Here is a 19,889-nt window from a genome sequence, read left to right on the forward strand (position 1 = left end):
AGAGCTCTTTTGGAACTACTTTGATTTATTATTTTTGTGAATTATGGATGCTTTCATGATTTTTTTAAACCAAAGAGCTTAATAAATGTCTCTGCGTTTCTTACTGATGTAAAGGAGCTAGTAGTCAACCAACAGCTTGACTGATTCGCTGTTATAATGTAATTGACTTTTTAAAGTAATATATTTAGCATTAAGCATGCTCATGATCACCATTACTGTGATTGACGATTGCACCAAAAATATTTGTTTTTTAGAACCACTTTACAGGTGAAGTTAAACATCATATTTTCTCTTCTGATTAATGAGCCATACTTGATTTAATCACAGTTCCTTTTTGTTAATATTGAACAGTCTTAAGATTCAGCACTTGTTGAAGTGATATTTTTAGTATATTTTTGTGTGAACTATTGGCCTGTTCAAATCCAATAATAAATTACATTATCCTCTTGAGAGCTACTGAAAAATACATTTTAGTGGGGCTTTCAGAGTCTGCCTAACTTATGAGGTACAAGCTATAGGAAAAAAAGTATAAATGAGCTGAAATCTATGGTTCAATATGACTTACTGACAAAAAAAAAATCTTTTTTACTTATCTAAACTACCATTATAAAACTTTCAATTATACATGCTCTTTCAGGCTACATGTGAGACAAGACAACTGCATTACTTATTGTAAGACATTTTTATAGTATGTCTGAGATTATAATGAGGGTGGCAGAATGACTTGAAATTTCCTCTCAGAGATGATGTTGAGCCATCCTTTTGTGTTAGCAAAGTTCACTTTTACCTTAAATGCCTGTTTTTTCCCCCCTTAGGGGACTGTTCACCTGTTCAGATTGAAGCCATTAAAGAACTACAGCCAGAATCCAATATCGGCTGCCACCTTCATTTTAACAATGATGCATTTGATTTCCCAGCACATGATATTTTTACAGCAGAACCTGGATTTGATGCAGTTTCGGGTAAGATGGGGAAAGAAGCTGAGATTGTAAATGCAGAGCTACACTGCTACTGCAATTTGTTCTAACATTCCTTGTGCATCCAAAACTCCTGACTCCAGTGGAGGTCTTGAATGCATAAGGAATTAAGGAGTAGGTCCCAAGCATAAATTAGAGTTTTTAATGTTAGGTTGTTACTGATATGTGGTTGTCTGACATTTGTATAATCTCTGTTACTGTTTGCTCCATACAGCAGTCAAGATCTTAATGTTTTCAAACAAGTCCTGAACCAGTGGGGGTTCATTAATTTCCACATTTCCTCCTATCTGTATAGTGCTGTTTTGAGAAATTTTATATGATACAACCCTGTGTAATTTAATGATGCATTTGGTAGAGTTTTTGGGCTGCATCCAAACTTTAATGCTAAGAAATCACTACCTAGATCGCTTCCGAAAAGGTTGAAGTACAAATTAAGATCCTGATTCTGCAAACCCGTATGAGTCTTTCCATTGCACCTTGAAATGGATGGCAAGCGAGTGCCATCTGTGGAACGGAGGCATAACTTGCTCATGCTGATCCACTCCACAAAACTAGCGGGGTGCCATGTTTGCCCTTGCTGAACTGTATAAAGGTAGCCCCAGATAGGTTGCTTTGCAGTGGCTCAGTCTGGATATGGAAAAGGCACAGATGGATCGCGTGAGGAAAGACTTCAGTTTCTTAGCTAACTGCAGGTGACAAGACAAAAACAAAAAGTACAAGCCACCACTGCTACCTGAGAATGCATGAGTACTCAGGTGTCAAGAAATCCCCTGACATTGGGAACCTCTTCAGCAGTGGAAGGGCCTAACCCATCAACAGGTGGAACAATTACAATTCACATCAATTCCTCTAGCTGCTTCCCCTGCCAGGGACCAATGTCTTTGTCTTCTATCTAGAGTCAGGCAGATTCATAGAGTTTATGCTCAGATGGGACCATTAAATCACCGAGTCTGACCTGTAGAGCACAGGCCATTAAATTTCACCCAGATAACCCTGTATTGAGCCCAATAACTTGTGTTGGTCTAAAGCTGATCTTCTCAGTCTGTTCACTGTACCTGTCTTGTGCGGGTATTGCAGTATTCTCAATGCCAAGGATTCAAAAATCACAAGAAGAGCTTAAAAATTGTACATTTTTTTTTAACCTAATGCATTTGAAGTTCTTCTTTATTTGATTTGTGAACATTTTAGGGATTCATGTTTTCATGTTTTTCCCTGAAACCGTGAGGGCTAGAAACTTTTTCATTTTAATGAAAGCTAAGATTCTCCTCTGATCCCATGACACCAGGAGCTGGGGCTTTAAGACATACCAAAAAATTGTGAGACTTGCGAAAAAATCATGAGATTTGGCAACACTGGGAGAGCAGAGGGAAAGTGTAGATGAGTCACAATATGATTTTTAAAAAGCACAGATTATGTGGAGAGAGCTTTCTTATAATAGTCCGTTAGACCTGCTGCTCTGCATAATGGAGGTTGCCTTTGTTGCACAGTGCTGCAGAAAGTATGCTATCGGGGGTAAGATGTTGCAGTTTCCTTATGCAGAGTGGAAAAAAGGGGCATCTATTTTTCCTTGCTTCAGGTCTGTGCTTAAACACATGGTCAGCCAAACCTTCCGAGATGCGAAAGTGTGGTTACTCCCTCCCCCTCAAACTGTTCTTGAGAAAAGCATCTGTCTTGTGATACAAGTGGTGGAGAAAATGGCAAGGAAATTGATGTGAATGAGAAAATCAGCTTGTACTGTTAATATCCACTCGGCTCACTTTGGGATTCTTTTTTTATTTATTTTAGTAATCTAATGGGATGACGTTTAAGGAGTTGGAGGGAATCACTGAATATCTGAGCAGTAATGAAGCAGTGTGCAATAAGGCAATATGCAGGATGGGTTTCTAAAGAACAAATCATACCAGACAAAGTTTATGATGATGGTTGTTGGCTAGATGGATGAAGAGAACAGAGTATATGTTGTTATACTTGCATTGGAATAAAGCATTTGATCCAATGTTCCCAGTAATCATGCACTCAAAATTTGGTTCAAACCAGCTGGGCACATGAACAATTTTAAATGAAGGGAGTCTTCTAATTCAGTACCACTGGGAATTATTGGTATGCTGCATCCTAGGGTCCCATTTTTCCACTGCACCTTCATGCCTTTTTCCACTCTTGGGACACCCTTTCCATTGTGGTTTGTCAGGGCACCACCTTCTCCTTATTCTGTTCCCCTCTAAAGTCTCCCCTTTTCCCCAAGAAATGTTCTTGGGTGTGAAGAGAAAAACAATAAAGAAACTCAAGTAAATTAACAAGGGTTGAACTGTTTTCATCTTTATAGGACACTATACCTGTTCCATTACAATGCACAGACTTACTGACAAGCAGCTAAAGCATCTGAGCATGAGCAAAACTGCTCTCATAGTTACGGCTTCAGTCCAGGGCAGCCATTTCTCTGGAGAGCAGATCAGCGCTGAAGTGCCATTCAATCCAGGGTTTTATGCTGATCAGACTGAAATTCTCTTAAGTAACCATTACACAAGCTCTGACTTGAAAATATTTGGAGCCACTGAAATTCTTGACAAACTGGAGGTGAGTATGTCACGGCAAATTCTCATTACATATTTAAGGCTGTATTGAGCCGTTGGGTGCATTTGTGAGCAAGGGGCCAGTGTGTAAACGTCATCAGCCTGGGAGTATTTCCAGGAGGCAATGTGACTCTCTCATCCCTCTGATGCATAATGCCCTCCATGCTTTTCCCTTGCTCCAGGGGAGGAGTCATTTATGGCTGGCTTATTCCTATAGCAAATTATAACACACACACACACACCCTTACTTGCTCAGTGGTGCTGACCAGCTTGTCATGGGGACTGGTGCCTGCCTGAGGTTGGGAATGTTTGCCCATCTGTGTGGCCAGGCCCAGGTAGCCCATGCAAGTATGTAAGGAGGGGCTCTTGCTTTCCCGTGTGTGCCATGCAAGTCACAGAGTAGCCCATAGTGTAAATATACACGGCACGTCACAAAAAATATAACAACACAAGGTCAGGGCATGTATACGATGATAGTCCCAGGAGGCGGCGTGTAAATTAATGAGGTGTCTCAGGAGAAATCAAGTAGCTGAATTGGCAGGATTTTTCAGCAGGGGTAAAACCTTTCTCATCATAAATCGGAACAAATGGGCCTGAGCGAAACACAAGAGGGAGATTTCCTGACCTGAGGTTCACCCACCACCCTCTTCCCCCCAGCAGCTCTGCTAGCATAGAGCCTTCCCAGAGCCATTTTCTCTTTCCAGCAGCCCTGCTCATAAATCTTCCCCTAGACACCTATGCAAGGGAGGAGAAGGTGTAGCTGGAATTTAACCCCCTATGTGTTAGGGAGCAGTTAGTTCCCCTACACCCCATCAGAACCAGCTATAACCCGTTGCCCATTGTTATACTTGTGTGGATTGTTAGGTCCATTCTTAGTAGCTATTGTGAGAAGCCCAAACAGACCTGGCTTTGGATAAAAATAAAGTATCATGTTTGCTAGTTTAACATCTATCCAGAGACCATGTGCTGCACTTTCTGTGGACTGACTCAATTCTTTGCCATCTGTAACTGCTATGATTCTCTGGTTTTATGTACTGATACATGCATGACCTTTAAAATCCAAAAATGTCTTCTGACAGTACCTGCTGTGGTGTGAACTGCAGACATTTATAATCTCTACAGAGGGGAAAGATTAAAACACTAGTTTTTGTAATTGTGCACATACAGTTGTGTGTATTTTCTCCAGCTAAGTAAACCATATTTGGGCATATCTAATATTTGATTGTTTTTCCTCTCGCCCCAGGGACTAAATGCAGAAACTCATCATAAAATTTGAGATCTGATATTAAAATAATAATACCCTGTGTTCATCAACCTTGCTGAGTTTTTTAAAGCATTTTAGTATTTGACTCACTGTATTGACATTACCCGACAGTAGAAAGATTTAATTTGTAGAAGGATAGGAGGATCTTTTAAGTACTGTAGCTGACGTTAACATTCTTGTATCCACCAACTTGAGAAGCCAGGATAGGCAGGGATGGTGTCCCTAGCCTCTGTTTGCCAGAAGCTGGGAATGGGCGACAGGGGATGGATCACTTGATGATTACCTGTCCTGTTCATTCCCTCTGGAGCACCTGGCATTGGTCACTGACAGAAGACAGGATACTGGCTAGATGGACCTTTGGTCTGACCCAGTATGGCTATTCTTATGTTGAGAATCACATTTCTATGTGGAAATATACTGTTACATTTATTGTGTTGTAGAAGTATTATTACAAGTAACCCTGGAGGTTATGCAACAGGTAGGGAGCAGGGAGTGAAAACATTTTTCTGTTTTCACTTTGTTACCGAACGGTACAGCTAGTTTTACTAGTTTAGTTGATGATCATTCACGTTTGTTTCATGCCCTGGCAGGATGATATTACTTTCATATGCTACTGTGTGGGGAGTTCACATCCATGCTCTTCTCCAGGCTTGCAAGAGAGGGTTTACCAAAAGTAGCAGCAGCAATACTGAAACGGCAATGGATAGTTGTGCGAGCAGAGAGGGAGAGTGACTCTGAGGATGTTTGGTGGTATAGCTCTATGGTTACAGCATTTGCTCCTCTTTGAAGCAAATTTTCCTTCCAAGAGAGTGGTAATTCTTATGCATCTCATTGGCATAGAACCAGGAAAAGAGGGTGTGCACAGTGCTTGTTCGGACAGTATGTTTGTCTTGCAGGTGAAATGTGGGTCACCAGTGGTGAAGGCCTTTGAGAAGGAGAAATCGTATGGACTGCCTAGTTATGTAATCTACACTGTTAGTGTATCTGATTCAAGAGTTCCAAGCCAGGAGTCCTTATCAACCATTCTTACCATATCTAGCCCAGTGACTGACCAGTCTATCACTGTACCGGTGACAGTGATCTATGTAGCTGAGAGAAGTGAGCCAATGAGACGTAAGTTTATCTGTCTGTGTGTTTCATGTGTCAGAATAAATCTCCAATGTTCATTAGTGTTCAAGGTGATGGTGTAGAACTTAGTGTGGCTTAGATTTGAGCTGGGGTAACAGTCAGCTAAAAAGTTGCCTGATATGTAAGATAAACACTAATATTCTAACAGCAAGGTTTGCATGCAAATGCTCCTTGTGGCTGAAGCTGGACACATTTCCCTTTCTGGGTCAGTCCAATTACTGTCTTTGGAATATACTCTCTAATGGCTGCTTGCCCATTCCAGCTGACATAAGTTCCGTAATGCTATAGTATCCAACAGTACTTCTTGCTTTAATTTTTACATACTCTCAAATGTGGTTGGCATTTCCAAAACTGATTAGTGGGTTGATGTGGGAACAATGTGTGTGACATTTCAGTCTATTTTGAGTTATCACCGACAAGCACATTTTAAACATTATAGTGGAATTTGCCATTGTAATCTAAGTCAGTCATGTTATTTAAACTAATAAAATGTATCATGAACAAATAAATATTCAAAGTGAAATAGAAAAAAACTAGGAAAAGAGCCCAGTTGTCAGTAGAGGGGATTAAAAAGATACAATGCTATTTATAACATCATATGATATCTCTCCTTTTCAATCGGTTCCACAGACGGAGCCAGCTTATTCCAACACTTCCTTGATTCCTATCAAGTAATGTTCTTCACACTGTTTGCACTGCTGGCAGGGACAGCTGTTATGATCATAGGTAAGAGAGTAAAAAGCTTCAATAATATTTTCCTAACTTTTAAACATTTTAGCTGTGATTTAAAGGAATAATTTCCACTCTGAAATGTTTTTGATAATGTCTTTCAGCCTACCATGCAGTTTTCTCCCCAAAAGAACAGAACACTTATCCAGCATTTACCCCAAGGACACCTCAACACAGCTATAACAGTAAGCAGCTGTTATAAATAAAATTAATTAATTACCCTAGATATTGCATCTGAATTAGTGCAAGGAGGTTGCACTAAGAGAAGCCTGTATCCTGAAATAAATTACAAGGCTGGCATCTAAGCACCATACAACTTTTTGTGGTCCTGATTCTGTTTTCTCACACATCTGTTCTACACTGGTGTGACTCCTTAGACCTCAGTGGAAATACTTGTGATTTACATTTTTGTGATGGAGACTAGAATCAGGATCATTAAATGGTATTTTGCAAGAAATACTTGGGAAAAAATTCCCTGCAGTAGTGGGAAAACTAAGGTCCAAATCCTGTTCCTATGGAATCCAGTGACAAAAGCCCCCATAGCTCAAGACTTTCTATGGATGTTACTTTGCCTTTTATGTAACATGCACATCAGAAATCCCAATGTTACTTTGGGTACATACTTAGGTTTGATCAGAAACATAAAGAAAAATCAGAATTCTTTGACTGTCAGTAGTTGCACTCCTGATTGAGAGAGAAATTTTTAACACCTTGTCTTAGTCGCGATCTTTGGGAAATTCCACTAAGAGGGTTTCAGTGCAGTTTCCTATGCTGTAATGGAGATTTCAGTCCCTCTATGGCAGAACAGACACACTTTTATTTATAAGTTTTTTTTTTGTTTGTTTGTAACATATCCTTGGTGGAATGAAGGTTAGCCAAAAGAGTGCCCTGGGTGAAAGGGTTTAGTAATGCTTCAGGCTCCATTGTTGATCATAGAAGATTCAGGCAAGGTCAAGAATCCCAAAAGCTTTTACCATCATCACTGCCAAGTGTGTCAGGAAAGAAAAGAAAATGTGGAAAGTAGTGGCATGTTCCCTTCTTTAAAAAGGAAAACAATGAGCAGAGAGACTATTTAAATTTAATTTGGAAATCAAGCCTAGCATAACTGGAAAATACTCAAAATTCTTCTTATAATTAGTAAAATGAGCTTAGGTTTTCTTTCTTCCTCCTTGGCATTACATTACCCTTTATTAAAGTCTGAGCAAGGGCCTGCAAGGAATCAAAATTAATTACCCGGGATTTCAGTTGTCTTAGTGATCATCTCTACAGTATCTTCTACAATGTTTCATGTATTAAATTAACCTTGTGAAGTATCCAGCTTACTGCAGAGGGAAACTTCCTCCTCTGCATAGTCCTACGTAGAGCAGAGAAGGAAACTTCTTTGCCTTCAATTAAAGTGAAGGTCCCAGTGTTAAATCCATGGGAACAGAGTGCAGAAGGGCTGGAAGCCTCACTAGCTACAAAAAATTGCTGAAAAAAATGGAAGAATATATCTGGTCTGGGATTAGGGTGACCAGATGTCCCAATTTTATAGGGACAGTCCCAATTTGTGGGTCTTTTTCTTATATAGGCTCCTATTACCCCCTACCCCCATCCCAATTTTTCACATTTGCTGTGTGGTCACCCTATCTGGGATGAAGGAAGTGATTAAGAAAGCCAGGTGCAAGGAAAACTGGAGGAGCCTTTCACTTGCTTCTCCTTGTCTCCTGCTTTCCCATGCCACTGAAAATCTTAAAAAAGAATTGCCACAAGCATCACTAAACTGCTCCAGGGGTCAGAGAACAGAAAGTAACATACAGGGAATAAAATTACCAAACTTCCAAAGAAATTCTTACTCCCACCACACATCTTCAAACAGCACCTGCAGGACCTCCCATTTTGCCTTGTTCCTTTTTAACCCTTGGCCAGAAAAAGCAATTATTTAAAACCCTGGATTAATGAATTCGGACATGATAGACCAACTGTTCTGTTGATGCTGTTAGAGCCAGAGCTCCCACTACTGTACATTCAGACTTATCCAAAAATCTAGGCTTCAGGTGCCAATGTGCTGTTTATTCTGTTTGGACAAAACAGAAAGTAGCTAAAACAACTACAGCTGGGTGAAATTTTCGTACCAAAATCTTTTCTTGACATGTGCCTGGTTTGGGGCTTGCAAAGAGTTCACAAGATTTTGTTCAGTTTTACTACATTTTGAAATTATTTCGGGAAAAATAGATCTAGCTGTCAAGAGACTTGGCTTCTAATCATGTCTCTGACACTGACTTGCTGTGTGAACTTGAATGTAGCTATGCACCTTAAGTTCCCCTATTAAATAGTGATAGAGATTTACCTACTTCCAGTATAGACCTAAATTTGCTTGTGACGTGTTAAGGTGAGTCATTGGTTGAGGTGAAAGAGAATTCGCAAACCTCTCACTCCCACTAAGTAGGATTAGTTTTGCAAACCTCACCACGTACTCATCCTCTTCTTTTACTTTTTGCAACACTGTTCATATTCTTTTTCTTCCTTGCTATGACTTTTTGTGTGCATTTGAGTTTCCATGTACCTGCCCATGACAAATGTTCAGTTTCTTGAACTGCCATGGAAAATCAAAACATCAGATGGTCAATAACCACATAAAATTAATTACTGAAAAAAATCACATTAACTTTCACAAAAAAAAACAACAACAGATCAATCAGTTTCACACAGAAGTCACTGAATACCTATTGCGGTGTAGGACCCTGAGTCAGCAATGCACGTAAATACACGAATAATCGAGTTTATTTCAGTTGGGACTACTTGCTTATAGTTAAGCACATGCTTGAGTATTTTGCTGAACTGGAGCCTTGCTTCATATTAATGACTTTTGGGGTATTCAGAGTGAGGTAAAACAAACCCAGATTATTAGTTACTGTCATTATTTACTGAAATGAAATATATATGTGGGCCTCAGGGGTTTTATCAATGCATTAATTCATGTTGCTTGTGAGAAGAAATACAGAAGTCCCATCATTCTCATTTGATAAAAATATACCTCACAATATAAAGGTAGAGCTTTATTTTCAGTGAGTTCTTAGACTCCCTTTCCAGTGTTAATCCAATCTAAGAGCAGCTGTTGGTTTTTCACTCCCTCACTCCCCCTCCCCTTCTTTAATATGATTGTTTTCTCTATTTCTCCACGACTGTAGGTTTTTCTGTTTCATCTGCAACGTCGCTCAGTCCTTCATCCTCAGATAGAAAAAACAGTCCTCCCTCCAGGCTATGGAGTACTGGTTATGCTTCACATTAAAGAAAGACTACAGGACTCATCTGCACAAGGACATATACTTGGGTTAAAAGAAAAGTCAATGCTTTTACTCGTAGTAAACTCATTTCACTCTGGAAAATTCTCAGCTAGGTTTAAAAACTTCCAAATGCTCGGTGTAATGCAAGTCATCCTAAAAATGCAGTGTAATATACTGTGCAACACCTGTTTTTTTTAATGCATAATAATGCTCTTCAGTTTTTTAAGGGGATGCTTTCAATCCTATAAAATCTGTTCCTGTGTCTTTTATGTTATGGTCAGTTGACAAAGATGACTGGACAATTAGCTTTCTCTGTGCTAAGCTAGCTTTCCTGCATGCTTCATGCAATTAGAAGGTACACTTAGAAGAAAGTGGTTAAAGTATTGCCTTTTTTTTATTTGCTTCTTGTGGACATTAACTTTCTTTTAACATGGTTTTCAAAGAAGGGAAATAGTAAAACGGATAAGATGTGAGCCAAAAATGTGATGGAGTCTGTGTTTCAAAGGACTAAAGTTTTCTTTGGGCTCCAGTATTATCATCATGAGACTCAGGAATGTACTGCACTGACAAGTGTTCTTATATTTTAGCCTTACAATGTGATTTAGCTTCATTATTTGCCAGTTTAAAAATAAGAAATACTGTAATAACTGTGAATAGATTAGTCTGTTTTTCTTTCTTTTTTTTTTACAGAAAATTATAACTATGGCTCCCCATAGGTACTATTGCAGTATATTTATGGTTACTGTACTCTCCTGCGCTAATGGCCGAGAATGCTAAAAAGCATGTGCCTTTCTAGAGTAACCATAATTTATGAATGAAGATTTCTAGAATTATTACAAAGGAGTATGCAAATCTTTTTGATTGAAGGCAGTTATTTTTCATTTGTTTTTGGCTCTTTATTTGTTAATACAAACATGAAGAACAGTGTATTTTTATTGATTTGATTTTAGAAATATAGGTACCTCAGCAGACACTGAGCCTCCATGCATCACCACTGCCCCGGTTACTGCATTGTGAACTAAGTGGCACGTTATGTGATAAAAATGAAATATGAATTTCAGTTAGTTTAACCTGTTTGTCTCTGGTACAATATGGGCACCCTAAAAATGTTGACTTTTACTACTAGCTATTAATGGTGTGTACAAGCAGAGCACAGTATAATTAATATCTTATCTAATAGTAAAAAGAGTGCTTACTGTATAACAGCTATTTGTAATAAGTGTATTCAGCATATTGCAGAGGTAGTAAACTATTTTATTTTTTGTTCTGTTTTTTTAAGTTTTGATTGGCTAGAACAGGCCCATATGACTCAAACCGCGTTATCGACAGAAAAGTCAGAAGCTACTTTACTAAACCAGGAGGTAGATCACTGCACAAGCTCAGACATGCTGTGCTTTTCAGAAGACTGCCTACAAAGTATACACGAGTGAGATTTTTACACGTTTATTTTAAAACATGAGAAGAGAGTGATTTTCAAGCCATAGCTTTAAAATATTGCTCCGAGGAGGGAAAAATTACCTCAGTTGTGGTATATTAAATCCTCTGATGATTAAATTGAATTATTGGTCATTTTCTTTCATCCCGTGGGCAGTGTTTTGCAGCTATCACCCTCAGCCTCAGGCTTTGTTTACATGTATGTAATACTGTCAGAGTGGCAACTGTGAATAATTTCCTTAGTTGTGAATTGTCAAAAAACCAACAAAAAGTTCGATGAAGGTAGTCACAAGTGATCTGTTATAAAGAACATAATATTGTGTCATTACAGTGTGAGCCAGTAAAACATTCAGATCTTCTTGTGAGAAATATATCAAATATGCAAGATTATACAGGCAAATATTCGAAAGACATGAATGTATACACAGACAAATTCTGTGGCATGTAGATTTTTTTTACACGGTATTACTGGAAAATGCCACATTGTTCAATAGTATTCCTTTGTGGGGTTTTGTATAATTTAGTTACTAGTGTTGGAGAAATACAGATGTGCCTTACATGCTGGTGTTCCTTAAAATGGAGAGTTTGAATGTAAATATGAGTGTTTATACTTGTTTTATTTAATAAAGCTTTATAAGATTCCTTAACATATTCTATTATATATATTACATTCTATTATAACTGGTGTAATTTATGGCTTAGTTTGGAGACAGCAGGATAATGCAGGTGCCACTGAAAGTGTAATTTGCCCTACAGGATTTTACAGGTGGTATGAGAAAAATAATCTATCTTGACTGTCCAAACCAAAAGTGAGTGTGTAAATTTACCAATTGAAGGGGTTTAAAAAAAAACCTTTTACTTGTAAACTGAGCAAATTTGACATGGAATCACTGAAATACAGGTAAGATGGAACCCCCAGGATGCCATTTTTACTAAGGCACTTTGCAGAGTTGAACTGATCTGTAAAGAATATAACTATAGAATGAAGCAAAACATTTGGTTAAGCCCATGAACAGCAGCGTTAAATGCAAGTTAGTGGCTGTCACCTACACTTATATCTTGCAGCTGATTTCTTCTGATATATCCAGATGAGGTGTCCAGATTATCCTTTGATTCTGTTCTTTTTTTATGAACTTGACAGGGAGTGGCTGAGAGTTCTCATCTGAAATAGGTGAGGAATTCCATAAATCTTCTGTGATTGAAATGGTGGGGAGGACTCTGGGTCCTTTCCTTTGAGTTCCTCAACATTAGAGTTGGTCAACATTTTCCAAATTTTGAGGGGTTGTTTGTTAAATCTTTCCTCAAAAATGTAATTTTCTATTTAAATATTTTTGTCAAATTTTCATCTAAAATGGGTAGGTCTCTTTTTCAGTCAGCTCTGCGGAACATCTCAATTCCCTTGTGTTCAGTGATGGTAAAGGATGCCTTAGTTTCCACAGCTCTAACTTGGGTTTTTCAGAAAAATGGCAATTTTTTCCTCTTAGAGAGAGCTAAAGATATCTGAGAGATACCGAGTTGCTATGGTGATAAGTACTTTAGAAATGCTTATAGACAGGTTTATTCTCCTCAACATAAAAATGTCTCCTCTGTTCCAGTACTTAGTCTCTTCCTAGTCTAGGCCACCAGTTCTGTGTTGTATGTATTTAATTAAGTGAACTGCTCTAAGTATTAAATGACTTGGGTGGAGTGCTTTGGGAACAGCTTGTTGTATATTACACCTCTTGGGGCCCCTATATGTAGTTTCTTGGCATGCATCCAACTGCCCTAATGGTGACTTACCTTAAATTGCTAGTGCTCAGGGTCAAGGGGGGGAAAACTCTAAAAGCAAAATGGCTTGGTTCATGAAATGGCTTGCCACAAGAGGAAACAAAGCTTTTGAGTTAGAGCCCTGTATGGTCGCATCAAACCACTGGTGCTCTGGAAGGTTATTTGGAGATGTAAGCGCTCTTTGTCTAAACAAATTTCTGCCACTGTAAACTCAATCTTTTCTTAAAAGAACAATTTGACTAGAATAAGGTTCAGGCTTTCTGCACCTAATGCTGTGATTTCTTTCTCATACATTTATTGTAAGCTGATGAATTTGCAGCTATGATGAGTACTTTCCAGTGGAGTCATAAACATTGTGCATGAGTTAAATTGATTCTTGTACTGTGATGCTATGACAAAATGTCAGTGGAGCACATAAGGCCAAGTCCTGGTCCATTAATACTTAGTCCTGCCATGAGTGCAGGGAACTGGACCAGATGACCTCTCGAGGTCCCTTTCAGTCCTATGATTCTATGATTTAAGTTCTCTAGGAATTTTGCCATTGCCTTGAGTGGGATCAGGATTCAGTCTTTGTTGCAATGGCTTTTGGTTAATCAGCAAAATTATTTCCTAGTATTGGTTCTTACAGTGAATAGAATCCTTCATTGGTTGACATAGAACTGGTTGCATACTGAAGGGGAAAAAATCAAAACCCAAATCTGTGAATATTCAAATTTCTGAACAAATGACTTGGTCTGTTTACAACTTTGTGTTTACTTCTCTGAATATCCAGTTGAATGAGTTCAGTGGCAGAAATGGTGGCTTCAGCAGCGAGTGGTAAGTGACTACTGCAGGAAATGTCCAGGAAACAAATAGTTTAAATTGATAATTGCAAATATTTGTACTGGCAACCTGATTCTAAGAGTTATGCTCATGTAGCGAGGGAACAGAAACACGCCCTGAAATAAATGTGGCCAGTCCAAGCAGCTATTACTCAGGGTTGTCTGTACTTGAAAGTTAATTCAGATTAAAGTAGGATGTGAATTTAAAGCACAATAGCTAATCCTGAATAACTCCATGTGCAGATGCTCTTATTCCAGAATAAAAGCCCCTGTCACAGGCTGGCTGATCAATCCTTTAACGGAAACAGGCTCGGTCTTGGCTGTGGCATAGCAGTTATCCCCAGCTGATCCTGATGGAGTGGCTTAATTACAACTAGTGATCCCAGCTGTGAAAGGGTCAGGGTGGACCACATAGAGAGGGAAGAGATCTCAGTGAGGGAGGAGACCCAGGAGAGAGGAGCAAGGGGAGTTCATTTTCTCTGGGAGGGGCCTTTTGAAGGCAGGCTGGCGAGGACCACAGAGAGCAGGTCAGGCTCCTGTGGGAGGCCTGACGATAGGGCCTGTGAGAAGAACAGAGTCCCTGGGAGGAAACTACCAGAGTCCCAGGAGAGGGGAAGCTGTGAGGAAACAAGCTAGGAAGAAGGGCTTGGGGGGGGGGGAGTGCCCTGGAAGGCAGTGCTCAGACAAAGGAGCAAAGAGGGAGCTCTGCAGGGCCTGGGAGTAAGGGTGAAGAGCAGGGGACTGAAACAGCCTGAGGAGGCAGAAGGATCTTCTGTCTGGATGTTGGTGTGGGGTTTTTTAGTTGGACTTTTGTTACCCTGGTAGGGGACAGAACTGGAAAGAGGTGAGCTGACTGGAGGACTGGCATGGAAGATGTAGCCAGACAGTCCCTTTCTGGACCAAAGAAATGGTCAGCGGGGCACTGGAGAGGAAGACCCCTGTAATACCATGATCTGATTCTGGGGCCACTATAGTGGTGAGTGGAACCGTTTACAGTGTTCTGTTCCAGTTTAGCGTAATCCACTTTCTTAACTCTGTGTGTAGACCAAGCCCTTAGAATATCTAATAATTGTTATGTATTGCTCAGGAGTGAGCTACAAACCAGAAATTATTCAACAACCAAGAAAACCATATTCCGTTTTCAGATGACTCTCAAACCAAAAAAATCACTGTTCCAGTGTGACAAACTCCGATTTGTTTTGAGCTTCTTGCAGTACACAGCATGCGTAGATGATTTAGTTCCTCGTCTTGTGCATCCAAAGTGTTTTGGAGACCACACAACATTTTTACACTCTGCTTCTGTTACCTGGGTAGCTCCTGGGCTAATGATTTTAGAAGATAACAAAGTGCTTTTGTTCTTTTGTGTATTTTAAAGCATACCAAGAAAGACTTAACATAAGCCATTTCTTAATAAAATATATGGGCAACAGTTTTTTGAGATCTTTAATTCTTTAAAAGGGAGAGGTAATTTTAGCTAATATTTCAGTAATGAAAACCAACATTTTTTAAAAATTGGTTTTATTAAATTTCTAACCCAAGAGCCTTGCAAAATGATTGTAGATTTTTCTGACTTTGTTCTGAGAATAGATTCAGACAGTTCTGTCTGGAAAGGATCATGGTAAATGTATGTCAATTGTAAAGATCCATTTTCCTATAATATTTTTTAGAATGCTGTGGTGCATAAAAGTAAAAAATGACACACAAGCAGGAAACTTTATCTCAGCAAGGCTGAAAGTCACAGACTGTGCAATCAACTGATCTGTAAGATAACGGCTGCACTTTCTGTATTTGCTCAGCCGGGATTAGAAAAGGAATTGGCAGTGCTTGTTTTAAAATAAGTTATCATTAAGTCCTACTCAAGTTGTGGCTTATGTCACTGATGGAACTCTTTCTTCAAGGGGAAGGACATGTCATGCTAACAAAGCAGGTGGTGATTACTGAATTATGATTGTCAGACTTTCAAGTGCTGAACATAAGAACGGCAAAACTGGGTCAGACCAAAGGTCCATCTAGCCCAGTATCCGGTCTTCTGTCAGTGGCCAATGCCAGGTGTCCCAGAGGGGATGAACAGAAGAGGTAATCATCAAGTGATCCATCCCCTGTCGCTCATTCCCAGCTTCTGGCAAACAGAGGCTAGGGACCCAATCCCTGCCCATCCTGCCTAATAGCCATTGATGGACCTATTCTCCATGAATTTATCTAGTTCTTTTCTTATCTAGTACAGGGGTGAAAGAAAGTTAGTAAATGAATTTCAATGAAATAATTTAGGGGATTACACCAGAATAGAGAACTTAACATAATAGGTATCTCTCCCCACTTATTGAAATTCCTACACTACTGTTACATTTCTGAAATCTTTTTCTACAAATTAAGTTGGCCTTGGGTCTTCTGTCCCTTTCATGTACATACCAAGACAAAACTAGTGTACAGGACTTTATTCCAATCCTATGCTCTTTGCTAAGTAGTTTAGATCTGTCTTCAAGGATTTATCCCCAAACTACAACTGGGAAGCTACTTACTCCTGGCAATAAGTGTGCAGTCCTCATAAAAATGTGATCAGTTGTAATTTGCATAATACATTATGCACTTTCCTTTTATGTTTTTTTTTTGTTTGTTTTTAAATAGAGAAACCCTGTATCATGCTGTTGCCCCAGAGAATGAAACAAGGAAGGGCTTAGCTGAAGCAGGGTCATTTAGCAGCATCCTTGTGTATGTGAGCTTTGTACTGCAACAAAACAAGGTGCAGGATGCTTAGTACACAGGTGGCATATTAAATTGGTAATGGGATAAAGGGCCTTTTGGTCTCAGCTCTAGGTTGGCGCATTGCATCCAGACCAGTTGGTGCCCACCAGTCGTTGTTTAATAGCCCAGGTGAAAAGAATGATGTTCTCGCACTAATCTCTAATGTACAGTTTTTAGGTCAGTCTGGTTCTTAGTGCAACATCACAAAACCTACCATTATTCAATGATGTGCTTTTTGGGAGTCTCCTCTCCAAAGTGTGGTCACATGTCACAGCGAGAGGTGGTTCTTCCAGGCCAAGCGTGGGGATGATTGCTGTAGGGGAAGCTTCTTCTGTCGATTAAATAAAGAACTCCAGTCTCTTGGGCTGTCTAGCTGGCACCTTTCCTGAGCTCTATGTTTACTTAAAAATGAGGAGGCAGATTTTCTGCCCTGTCTGGCTCCCTTTTTGCACCCCTCAAGAGGTGCTGGAGAAATGGAAATCACCCATGAATCCCTTGCTGAGGATTCCCCTAGCATAGGCAGTCACCAGCGGGCACAGAGCCAGTATAGCCAGCCCATGGCTCCCTTCCTACAACCTACACCTGGAGGCATTGCAGGGTAGCAAGAGCATGCTGCCCTCTGGCTGTTCCTTGCTGGTAGAGTGTGTCCTTTTGGAAACTATAGCTAGCTAGAGCTAGTTAGAGAGGCCCACAGACTGCTCTAATGTGTGCCAAGGCGAGTGCTGGGTCAGAACCAGGGAGCTCCTTGACAGTCACCTTAGTCTGCTGTGCCAAGCAGAAACTGGGTATAACATAAGACCCACCACCTTATAATAACAAATATTCAATAGGCTGGGCGGAGGTAAATTCCTGAGTAGAAAACTATGGGAGAAATAAACATTAGAGTCAATACAAGTGTGAAAGTTAAACCTTGCTTTGGGTTGTATTGGTGCCTTGAGGGAGTAGTGAAATACCACAGGAAGCTTCTGTCCTCCACTCTCACTCTGCATGCAAGTTCACCAGTGAGACCAGGTGCCTCCTAGGTCTTCACTGAGCTGTAGGAGCCTGGTTCTCTGGTGTGTTACACTCATTTCACGGGTTGAATGAATCTGACATTGATGTAGCCTTGTGGAGACATAGGTCCTTGAGTTGGTGGGATGTTAGTAATGCACCTACTAATAAAATATAGCCCCACAGGGCACGGTCTGCTGGCTTGAATGTGGTTAGATCCCTGTGATCCCAGCATATATGCTACAGTCAGCAACTCGAACTAAAGGCACAAACAGCCTCCTGTTAGAGGAGCAAAAGTGTGTACAGGAGAACGTATCATATGCCCTGGCTTCCCTCACATACCCTGCCCTTTGCTAGCAGGATGGTTCCAGAGGCCCACTGTACAGCTGGCAGCATTCCCCTTTCCCCCATGCTCCATTGTTGAGCCTCTGAGTGAGGGTAAGTTTTGGACCCTACTTTTATACTCTCAGCTGCTTCGTTACTGGTCATTACTGTGGCATTAGGCTTGTGGCTATGTTAATCGGATGTTCCATCACTGCATTGAAATTGCAATGAAATCTCATGATGTGTGCACTACATCGGAGACGTCATTTGTTCACTGTGCCAGGTACATCAGTGAAACAATGTGTTGTTTTAAAATCCATTGCTGTACTTTAAATGTTTTTTTCCAGAAAGAAATGTGGCTTGTTCATGTTTTAATAATAACATAGCTTACATTCATAGTCACATGGCTAGGTTAATCATGACCTAAATCACCCACAAACATTCCTCCTGCTTCAGAGTCGTAGATGTTAAGGCCACAAGGGACCATTGTGACTCTCTAGTCTGAGCTCTTGCACAGAGTGGAGCATTTCACGTACTAATCCCTGCATCAGGCCCATAATGTCAGGCTGAGCAGGACCATATCATTCAACAAGCTTTGGCTGTCTGAAGTAAAGACTTCAAGTGACATGGAATCTTCCCTAGATAATTTGTTTTAATGGTTAATAAGATTCACTTAAAACTGTGTGCTTAATTTCCAGTCCGAATTTGTCTAGCTTCAATTTCCAGCTATTGACTTCAGTGGAACTACATGTCTGCTTAAAGGTAGGACCAGGCTTATATGGGGATTTAGTTTTTCAGGTTCTCTTCCAGCTTTCAAGCTCAAAATTAACAGCAAGAGTATCGAGCTGATTTTATCATTCTTCTTTATATTCAGCATCATTATATTTGAGTTATCGTGAACTCCTCACTTCCACTCTCAATAAACCCAGCAATGTTTTCTATTCTTTCCCCACTACTGCTTTGCCTTTACATCTGCAAGGCTATTTTTATTGCAGGTGGTGACTAGTGCTGTTTACCACTGCAGGTGGCCTGCTCCAGAGCTTTTTGTATTTATAATCCTGTTGCTGCGATTTATAATGTCTCATAACAATTCAACACAGCATTGTTTCTCCTGTGTGTTGTTTTGCTTGGGTGTCAGTGTTTCAGAAGCTGTGCAGTTTGTAATAATTACTAAATGGTTTGCAGAGAGTAGTTGATCGTTTCCATTTAGCAGCAGATACATCTGTTTATAATTCACTCTCAGATTGTTTCTCTCTCTCTTTTGATCCTCCGTCATCTTTTAAAGTGGTGTTTCTACTCTGCTCTATCCAAAATGGCTGTGTGGTCGCTCTGGCTCTTACATTTTATTGATGCATTTAGCATTGATAACTATATTTCTAGGGAGCAGTAGCTGCTGTTGTATAAGTAGTGGCACTGTTATGACTCACTTAATTTTTCATGCTTATGAGTACTTTTGGCCTCACTGCTTTTTCCCATGCTTTTTCATTGTCACTGTAACCTTGAACAATGTGTAGTTGCAATCAACCAGATTGTTACATGCTCTTTTTTTCAATGCTTCTTAAAGAAACGGGACTGTCAAAACACAGCACTACCCCCGAGGAGCCTCATAACTCGCAAGATCTTACTGTGAAGTTAGAACTTGTTTAAACACAAAAATTGTACCTCTTTGGCTGTAGTGAAAGCAGCCTAGCCCCCTTAGTATGGATGCAGTTATATCCGTGTAAAGGTGGGTTTTGTACTAGTACAACTATTCCTATATGGGTAGGCGAAGAAGTTATACCAATATAAAGCCCCTTTCTACAGTTCCAACTGCAGCCACGTGGGATGGACTGTGGGATATTCTGATGTGGGTCTCTCTCTCTCGATCTCCTGTTCAA

General features: G+C 39.9%; 1 protein-coding gene across 3 annotated transcripts in view; it reads left to right on the plus strand.

The window, feature by feature from the left end:
- Positions 1 to 12,015, plus strand: part of NUP210 (nucleoporin 210) — a 117,693-nt gene extending 105,678 nt beyond the window's left edge. For 2 of the 3 annotated variants that reach the window (XM_037904076.2, XM_043551060.1), the window contains exons 35-40: positions 816 to 962; positions 3,301 to 3,551; positions 5,708 to 5,924; positions 6,570 to 6,665; positions 6,773 to 6,853; positions 9,839 to 12,015. In XM_037904076.2, the coding sequence (XP_037760004.1) occupies positions 816 to 962; positions 3,301 to 3,551; positions 5,708 to 5,924; positions 6,570 to 6,665; positions 6,773 to 6,853; positions 9,839 to 9,939 (893 nt within the window). In that variant the 3' untranslated portion in view covers positions 9,940 to 12,015. Of the gene's footprint in view, positions 1 to 815; positions 963 to 3,300; positions 3,552 to 5,707; positions 5,925 to 6,569; positions 6,666 to 6,772; positions 6,854 to 9,838 lie in introns of those variants that run through there. The other variant, XM_043551061.1, reaches the window with a different exon arrangement.
- Positions 12,016 to 19,889: the final 7,874 nt, after the last annotated feature.

The sequence above is a fragment of the Chelonia mydas genome, chromosome 7 (genome assembly GCF_015237465.2).
Source record: "Chelonia mydas isolate rCheMyd1 chromosome 7, rCheMyd1.pri.v2, whole genome shotgun sequence".
NCBI lineage: Eukaryota > Metazoa > Chordata > Testudines > Cheloniidae > Chelonia > Chelonia mydas.